The sequence below is a fragment of the Trachymyrmex cornetzi genome, unplaced genomic scaffold (genome assembly GCF_001594075.2).
Source record: "Trachymyrmex cornetzi isolate Tcor2-1 unplaced genomic scaffold, Tcor1.1 scaffold144, whole genome shotgun sequence".
NCBI classification, from domain to species: domain Eukaryota; kingdom Metazoa; phylum Arthropoda; class Insecta; order Hymenoptera; family Formicidae; genus Trachymyrmex; species Trachymyrmex cornetzi.
In genome coordinates, this window is record NW_017296027.1 from 502,460 (window position 1) to 512,076 (window position 9,617).

General features: G+C 34.6%; 2 protein-coding genes across 2 annotated transcripts in view; both read left to right on the forward strand.

Moving 5' to 3' along the window:
• Positions 1 to 856: 856 nt before the first annotated feature.
• LOC108757478 (actin-5, muscle-specific) lies at positions 857 to 5,426 on the forward strand. Its single transcript, XM_018501904.1, has 2 exons — positions 857 to 945; positions 4,202 to 5,426. The coding sequence occupies exon 2, from the start codon at positions 4,228 to 4,230 to the stop codon at positions 5,356 to 5,358; it is 1,131 nt and encodes a 376-aa protein (XP_018357406.1). The 5' UTR covers positions 857 to 945; positions 4,202 to 4,227; the 3' UTR covers positions 5,359 to 5,426.
• A 3,315-nt stretch (positions 5,427 to 8,741) lies between these two features.
• Positions 8,742 to 9,617, forward strand: part of LOC108757476 (actin, muscle) — a 2,316-nt gene continuing 1,440 nt past the window's right edge. Inside the window, exons 1-2 of the mRNA XM_018501901.1 lie at positions 8,742 to 8,856; positions 9,524 to 9,617. The exon at positions 9,524 to 9,617 is cut by the window's right edge and continues 57 nt beyond it. Of these exons, the coding sequence (XP_018357403.1) occupies positions 9,549 to 9,617 (69 nt within the window). The 5' untranslated portion in view covers positions 8,742 to 8,856; positions 9,524 to 9,548. The remainder of the gene's footprint in view (positions 8,857 to 9,523) is intronic.

The following is a 9,617-nucleotide window of genomic DNA, read 5'->3' on the forward strand; positions in this document are numbered from 1 at the left end:
TTAGTTATCGTCTGTATAAGTCTCTCGTAAATGTTTTTAAACGTTTTATTGATATTTAGGGACGAAAATGTCCGCTGTAAAAGCTGAAGAAATTTATTTCCGTCGCATCGCATAATCTCAAAATATTTCTGGTAACTTAACATCTATAGGAACGTTATTCTCACTTCTCTATCACAGTTTTTTTTTTTCTGCTTTTTCTGCTTGCTTGATATCTGGTCGAGACATTAATTTTAATTTTAGAAAATGATAATTCTGCAATGATTGAATCTATCACAGTTTTGAGCAAAAATAATTAGGATCGAGAAATATGTAGAATTTATTCAATGTCGATGTGATTTACACAAAGAATTGTGTTTTAAAAAAAAAGATAAAAAAGATTAGCATGTATATTGCGTGCATTGCGTATGTATATTGCGTGAACTTGACAAAGAATATTTTGTAGACAATTTTTTAATAAAATAAGGTAGTCTATTAAAATCAATATTTTTACATACATGATTTTATTCAGAGAAAAAGAATTGTAAGAGAGAAAGAAAAAGAAAATATAAGAAGATGGACAAATACAGGTATTACTTGATGTGAGATTGACTCTCAAAAGGCAGTTAACTTTAACGTATTTAACTGATATTTGTAAAATGACACATGTAGATTGTCGGAAAAATTAACTAGTTTGAATTAATTAATCGAAACGATCGGTATCTCGATGTAACGTTGGAACGCGTCGCGTGGTATTTCCAAAGTAATGAAGCATATTCCTCGGTCCGCTTAGGGGCTGCGGCCGCCTAGTTCGGCGAGCGTCGCGACGCCTCGCGAGGCGATGCCTTTTTCGTGCCTGTCGGGCAAGCACCATCCCACGAAAATGCGGGGGCGTCTAAACGAGAGCATATAATTGACGTCGCGACGTCGTCGAGGTACAGACGCCGCTCCACCTCTGTCCCGTGCACGGTACGTAGACATAGTATCACGAATTTCCATTCCATTGCTGAGTTCTTTCCTTTCTGGGAGAACACAATCGTTTTCTGCTTGCTTTCGCGATCTCATCAAAAGACGTCCGCGTGTTATGGTGATTATAAGCGAATGAAAGTGATACGCTGCTGAACCATTAGGATTATTCGAGATAACCAGCAATACAGAGTAACAGTTTCACTATTATCTTAACTTACGTTTAATCTAAAGAAAAAAAAATCTACGTTTATTTCTACATTTTCTCATGCATGTATTTTTCTTCATGAAACTCGAAAATTATCATAATAATGACTGTATACTCAAGGAAAAACTGGTACTTAAAAAAAGAGTTAATGAAATTCTTATTCACATCGTTATGAAATTGCTGTCAGTTATGCTTCAATAATTTAGGGCCGGTTGTTCCGCCTTTTGGTAAATTTTACCTGTGAGGTAAATCTGGTAATCCATGCATGTGATTGGGTAATCTTGCTATTTATCCAACAGGTAAAATTTATCGAAAGGTGGAACAACCGACCCTTAAAAACTAATTTAGAGAGTTGGATCAATAACTCTAAATTAGCTTTTAAAATTTTTAATGATTGAAGCATATATATAACAATAGTGATTTCATAATTATGATGTAGTGAGTAATGATTTTATTCTTTATTTTAATGTGTCAATTTTTTCTGGATTATCATTATTATTATTATATAATTCTCGGTTTCCATGAAGAAAAATACACAAGAAAATGTGGAAATACAACAATTCCCAAATGATTGCGAAGAAGTGAAAGTTGTACTCTTCTTTTAAAGTTATATTTGTTTGTTATTAAATTTAATTAAATTTATTTTAATAACAAACAAAAATCTACTTGTTTTTTTATTTGTTTTTAATTATAAACTACAAAAACATAACTTTCTCTTCGATTAAAATAATATTTAAATTTTAATTAGAGTAAAACGGATTAAGAGACGTCGTATTGTAACGTCAAATTTTCAAGTATCAAATATATTTTTCTAATATATTTTCCCTTTTCATATTTACTTGAAAGATCCAGTTTGTTAACAGAAACATTTAAACTAAAATTATTCATATTTTCATATATTTTATTACATGTTCATTCTTCTTTGTCTTTTATTACTTTTTTTACTTTGATTTTTTAATACATTACTGAATCCTCGGAAGAAGTTCAAGTTCTCAGCGTTCACTGTTCATCAGTTGAGATTGATTCTTGGCGTATCGTCAAACGGCTCGCATTCATTACAGCCATCATTTTTGTACATCTACGCTTCGTAAAAATTATGGACAGGAAACGAGTATCCTATTTGCAACAAGTTAATATTAATCTCCGAGTATAGCATTCTAACAATACGCTTAATTTAACGTATTAATTTTAGAAACATAAGTTGTCATATAATATCTGAAGATATAATAATATTCTAAAAAATGTTAAAAATACTTTTTAAAATTAAATTTTATTAATATTTATAATATTTGTAATATTTATATCTACATTTTAATAATATTAAATGATACTTAAAAAATGACTGTTATATAAGCTATAAATTTTGTTGAGATAAATTATTTTAATGTAATTAGCCTTAATAAATTATCCTTGCAAGATTTAATAAATAAGAAAATTGAAATATAAGTAAGATTAAATTTAGCTAATAAAATATAAATAAAAAGAAGAATTGTTAATAAATAATAAAAGCTTTAAAAATTTAGACTTTCACAACTTAATATAATTTCAAAATATCGTGATGGAAATTCCTGACAATATCTATAGAAAAAAATCGAAATACAATCTAAATTTAAAAAATATAGAAATTATTTTACAAAAATTAAAACATTTTAACATTTCATTTACTTTTGCTAAAAAAATGTTTAATCAGTAAAATTATGAATCACGTATATTACTTCGCGGATCATTCGATGACCATAAAAGGACTCGTCTTCTGTGGATTGCATCCCTCAACTGTCTTCTCAGTTTGTTCCTAAAATTATACTCATTTCTCTAAGGATCCTCCCTCAACGTCGCTTAACTTTAAACATGGCTCGACCGCCTTTCTTAAGCTCTTTCTAAAGTCTAGAATTACAACTGATGAGGTACAAGTTGAGATTAGCGTTAACGTTAAACTAACATTATCAGTGTCAGTCATAAAAGCCGCGAATACATACGAACGTGGGACGAATGGCCGTCTCTTCGTGATTGGGCTCATAGTTGCATAGTCGAGGTCTTCGGCCGCGCGATCGCGTTTTGGTCCTTTTCCGCAGGCAGGCATAATTTTGGCATGCTCGGCGTTGCCTCGCGGCGGGACGTTATGTTTTATCCGTCGTCATCGTCGGCTGCGGCGGCGGTAGTGGTAGCATCGGCCACCATAATCGTCGCTTGAACTTATTAGGGAGCGTCCGTCGGCCGTACATCTAAAGTTAGCGACGCGCCAGGCAAAAATAGCGCCGCGACGCCGGGACCGCTTTGCCTACCGCTTTATAGGCAACTAGGTCAATTCTGGCTTCGCACAACGCTCACCGGGACTAGCTTTATCGAAATTTGCCCGACTATCATCAAATGTATGAATATTTTTTTACAAATAATTTCTATCGCTTCTTAATTTTCAACTCCACAAACTTTAAAATAATCTGAATATTTTAGTCGCGTAAAAAATTATGCGAGTTTCTCCAAAAAAGTTTCTTGAAAAAACTTGCAATTAAACTATAATTAAATATTAAGTTATTATTTTTAATGCTTATACTATTTTCTCTTGCTATTAAATAATACAATAATTTAAAACTTTTGTTCCCAAAGAATTGAATAACTGTAGCAGAATTATGTAATTGATATTATATTAATTACATGTGTGTAATTCTGTTTTTTGTTCAAGAGAAAATATTAAAGAAAAAAAGATGTGATTTTATGAAAACTACTTTTAGTTTTTATCTTAATTTGTTTTTCTTAGTAACTTATTATTGTTTATGCAATGGAATAATATGTGATACTAGAATAACATTTTAAATTATAATAAATATAACATACTTATAATTTATTCTTAAGTTGATAAAATTCTAACTATTATTCTATCGAATGAGAATATGTTAGTGATAAGCAATGTGAATATTTACAGAAAACGATAATATAACAATAATCCCTGTTAGCAAAACTATATTAATATAATTACAGCCAGTATAAGTGATTATTATTCAGGATTGGTACACAAATATTATAGAGTAAGAGACATTATAATTTGTGTTGCAGAGCGTTAAAATCAAAGAAAAACAACAATGTGCGACGACGAAGTAGCTGCCCTGGTCGTAGACAATGGCTCCGGCATGTGTAAAGCCGGCTTCGCCGGAGACGACGCTCCTCGCGCCGTCTTTCCCTCAATCGTTGGTCGACCTCGCCATCAGGGAGTGATGGTCGGTATGGGTCAAAAGGACAGCTACGTAGGTGACGAAGCCCAGAGCAAAAGAGGTATTCTGACATTGAAATACCCGATCGAGCACGGTATCATCACCAATTGGGATGACATGGAGAAGATCTGGCATCATACTTTCTACAACGAATTACGTGTCGCTCCAGAGGAACACCCTGTCCTCCTCACTGAAGCGCCCCTCAACCCGAAAGCTAATCGCGAAAAGATGACGCAAATCATGTTCGAAACCTTCAACAGCCCGGCCATGTACGTCGCCATCCAGGCTGTCCTTTCCCTATACGCTTCCGGTCGTACCACCGGTATCGTCCTAGACTCCGGTGACGGTGTCTCTCACACCGTACCTATCTACGAAGGTTACGCCCTTCCTCATGCCATCCTCCGTCTGGACTTGGCTGGTCGCGATCTTACTGATTATCTCATGAAGATTCTCACTGAGAGAGGCTACAGCTTTACCACCACGGCTGAGCGAGAAATCGTCCGCGATATCAAGGAAAAGCTATGCTACGTCGCTCTGGACTTCGAACAGGAGATGGCCACCGCTGCTGCCAGCACCTCTCTCGAGAAGAGCTACGAGTTGCCCGATGGTCAAGTCATCACCATCGGTAACGAGAGGTTCCGCACACCAGAGGCACTCTTCCAACCTTCCTTCCTGGGTATGGAATCTTGCGGTATTCACGAAACCGTCTATAATTCCATCATGAAGTGCGACGTCGATATCCGTAAGGATCTCTACGCCAATAATGTCCTCTCCGGTGGTACTACCATGTACCCCGGTATCGCCGATCGTATGCAGAAGGAAATCACTGCCCTCGCGCCCTCGACCATCAAGATCAAGATCATCGCTCCTCCTGAGAGGAAGTACTCCGTATGGATCGGTGGTTCCATTTTGGCTTCTCTATCCACCTTCCAGCAGATGTGGATTTCCAAACAGGAGTACGACGAATCTGGCCCTGGTATCGTCCACCGCAAGTGCTTCTAAGCAATTACGCTCGATGCTATTCACTATTATTATTGTTATTATTGCTACACCTTTCCCTAAGTTGTACCGTTCACTGCCGCATCGCTTCGTCTAGTTGGGTCTCCGTTAGTCGAATATTCTGTTGTCGTAATTGGTCCGTGGCGGCAAGTCTTTTATCAACAATTATTATACGAGCATATACGTCATCTTTTGTATATAAGTTTACGTCTATGGAATAAATCAATCTTATATTCTCTCTTACAATCGAGCACAATTCGTAATTTTCATTCTTCAGTACCCTCATGTTTGCACAAATGCTGATCAGTAATATTTAATTGGATTAATACTAGCGCGCGCGCGTGTGTATGTGTGAAAGGTGGCATATTTTACTTTTTTATTTATATAAACCAGCTTTGGCCTATGACTTAAATAAATTAATCATGTAATCAATTTAATAACAAAAATAATCTATTACTTTCTTCATTTAAATGAATTAAAAAAAATTTTTTTTTAATTTGTATTTACTCTCGATAAAATTGAAGCGTATAAAAGTATTATTAATGTGAAAATACACACTTATATGCTTTGTAAATCAATGTATAATTGATGGCTAGTATTCCACGAAAAAAATAAAGCCATTAAAAATATTCTTTTCCACAAAAATCTGCTTATTAAGCTGCTTTTAAAATGTCATTGTATAACGATATAAAATTATACTAACGATAAGTATGAAAACTTTATAGGATTTGAAATTTGGTCATAACTGATATAAAATATGCATGTAATGCACGTTGTTGTTATATTGCATGATTGAAATGAAAAATATGTTTATTATAATTATTGTTGGACTGTAGATAAAAATTTAAGTAAAAGTAGCACTAGCGCCCTCGCAGATATTTAAGTTTAATAGTGCAAAGATGGATGCGCGGGACTTCCGTTTTTATGTTCGTGTACGTACAACGCAACGGCTCGAAATAAACGTGTACCATATACCTCGGATCTTGTTTTGTCGTCGGTCTCTTCACAAAAGTAGTACAATTATCAACATTACTTTTTATCAATATTTGATTTGAAACTAAAATCACAATTACAATGCAACTATAAGTTTGTCCAAGGAGGGACAACTTTTTTCGCGACCCGTTCAGGGATCGTTTTATTTCTACATTTTCTTATGTATTCTTCTTTAATGGAAACTGAAAGTTATTATAATAATAACGCTACACTCTAGGACGGAAAAATTAATGCAGTGAAAAAAGTTAATAAAATCCTTATTCGCATCGTAAGAAATCGTCTCAGTTATGCTTCGATTATTTGAAAACTAATTCAGAGAGTTGAATCAATAACTTTAAATAATTTTTAAATGATTGAATCATAACTGAAAACTATTTCGTAATGAATAAAGATATGAATAAAGATTTTATTTTAACTAATGTATATTAATTTTTATTGAGTGTTGCGTCATTATTGTGATAATTTTCAGTATCCATGAAAAAAAATAGATAAAGTAATGTAGAAATAAAACAATCCCCAAAATATATTGATCGTGTAAAAGTGAAAATTGTACTCTTCTTTATCACTCAGATTATTTTTAATTCTGTAGCAAGCTGTATAGACTCAGAAATAAACTTGCATTACCCGTATTACGTATGACAATATTATACATGAACTGTAAAGCTTAATCAAGATTACATAAAATATAATCGAAAATGTTTTAAACATCTGGCTGCTTCTAAACGCTTAAAATCCAAGATACAATTTTGCGATATCACACATTTCTTCAACAGAAATAATATAACATAATATTTTATTGTATAATATGGGTAGAAATACAACTAGAGAAAAGTAATTACATTGTGTTTAATAAGTCAATTGTAATATTACATATTCTCATACGAGGAATAAAAAATAATTCTTGTGAATGCTTTAATTGCTGCCAAATTATTCTATAATTACAGTAGTTATAAATTCTTTCATGTCTTTAGGTCTCAATAAATTAATGACGGATCAAATTTTATTGAAGATAAAAGGATTCTAAATTTTTCCAATAGATGCGATCATAATCTTTCTCGCTAATTAAATCCTCTCTCTCTCTCTCTCTCAAGGGATTTTACTTCTTAATTTTTCCTCTTTTGAAGTAAAAAAAACAGAATAACATTCACCTTCAGTGTTTTCCCTGGTGAAGATCAGCCTTTTCATTCGTGCTGAAGTCCTGATGATGAACGTAACGATGACGAGTGAGAAGTGTTCAACAATAAAAGATGCGCCCTTACGGGGTTGAAACTCGACAATGCGAAACAACATCAGCATCGGCTTAGCCGACGATGAAAGGTAGAAGAGGGGATCTTTACGATGGCTCAAGCAAGCGAGTTGCCCCGTGCACCTGCCAATTATAACAAATTTGCAGTTTTGTCCGTTAGCTGTACTGGTATTCTTTCCTGCTAATATATTTGAGTATCATATTATGTCAACGGATTCTGGGAACGCTGCCAATATTAACGACACGCGCCAAGAATTGGTGAGTTATTATTTTTGGCAGCGCAATCTTGATCATTTAATAAGTAATCTCTGTTCTATATGAAAAATGACAACTAAAGGCGAAAGTATTTATTCTTCAGGTAATTAATATGTCACTAATTAAATCTGTTATTTTATTCTAAAGAAAAAGATTTGTCTTTTGCATTGTAAAATCACAATTTTGTTTGAAAAATACAGGACAAGGTGTCGCTTCAGGATTCTTACTTAACTCATCATAGCGAACTAGTTATCCTGCAAAGTTTACTTTTTCGAAATCGAAATATTTTAAAAAGCTCGATTCTTTCGTACGTTTCTTAAAAGATCAATATTTCAAAGTTTATTCTTTCAAGATTAAATATTTTTAGTTGGTATTTTTTGAGACTTGATCCTCCCGTAGAGTTAGTCCTTTAAAGTTTGCTTATCTTGAACACAGATTTTTTTTTGTTTTGCTTGAATCTCTGTTTCTTTAATTAAGCTTTACTATATCCTATCTTATAAGATTTTATTCGTCGAATCTCGCTTATTTTCGACCCCTTTCACATTTTATTCCTTGTTTTTCTTTAAAGCTTCATTTCTTCACCGAGGCCCATGATAACAATGGACGGCCCTGTCGTGTAACGAGTCCTTATTTGGATTCAGGGGCCGTCGGTCACCACCGCGTCGACGTCGTCACCACCGCCGTAGCAAGATGCTTCGGCGTCTTCTCTCTCTTTCTCATTCCTCTCTCTTCACCGTTGCTCCTCTCTTTAGGACGAACCCGACGAACTAAGGACTAGCCTGACTAGAATGGGCGGCGCGGGCTCTCAGCCCGACATTAACGCGAACAGCCGATTTCCATGTAAGGGGCGGATTGCTATTTTCGGCCGCTGACCGATATGGATAAAGGGACCCCACGGAGCCGGTACCACGCCACTTGCCGCTCTCGCCAGCCTCTTGCACGACGTTATACGCGACCCTAAACGATCGTCGCCTAAACGATCTCTTCCCTTCGACTCTTAGCAAACGGTAAATCATCATATCTCATTATTCCTATAAAAGATCGCGAACCACATCGATCTACTTGGTTCACGCGCATCGAAAATCCCGATTTCTGAGAATCTCTTCTAAGTTTTTTCTTTTAAGTTTCGCTAAAATCGCGAGGATCTTTGATACCAGTTGATAAGCTCTGTAGTGATACGAATAAATGGTACCGAGTTAAAACTGAGTTAGAGCTTTAGCTCAGAAAGCTTTCGAGTGTTAGAATGGTTGAGGGGAAGCATCGCCAAGATCGATCAGACCGATAATTTCCGAAAATTCTCAAGGAGAACTGTGAGAATTGAGTGAGGTTTGCGTAATCGTATATGACGTAAAGTGATATCTAGTGATTGTGCATTAATGGATGTGAACGCGATAATAGCTAAAGCTAAAAGAATCTACTACCATTCTGAGCTTTTATAACCAAAATTTATTTTGATCTTTTTTCATTCATTAAAAAATATAAACATTTTTCAAATTTATTCTGAATATTTTCAAAATAATGTAGAATGACTATATGTAACTTTTTTTTTATGGTATAACTATTAACATATACAAATTGTAATTATTAATTCCATGAGTTAATAATTAATTAGTTGATCGTGAATTTAAACTTATCCTTCAAAATTCTTCTGTATTTTCCGGTGTATATTCGCAGAAAGTAACGGTAACGGCCAACCAAGATGTGCGACGATGATGTTGCGGCACTAGTCGTGGACAATGGATCCGGTATGTGCAAGGCTGGATTCGCA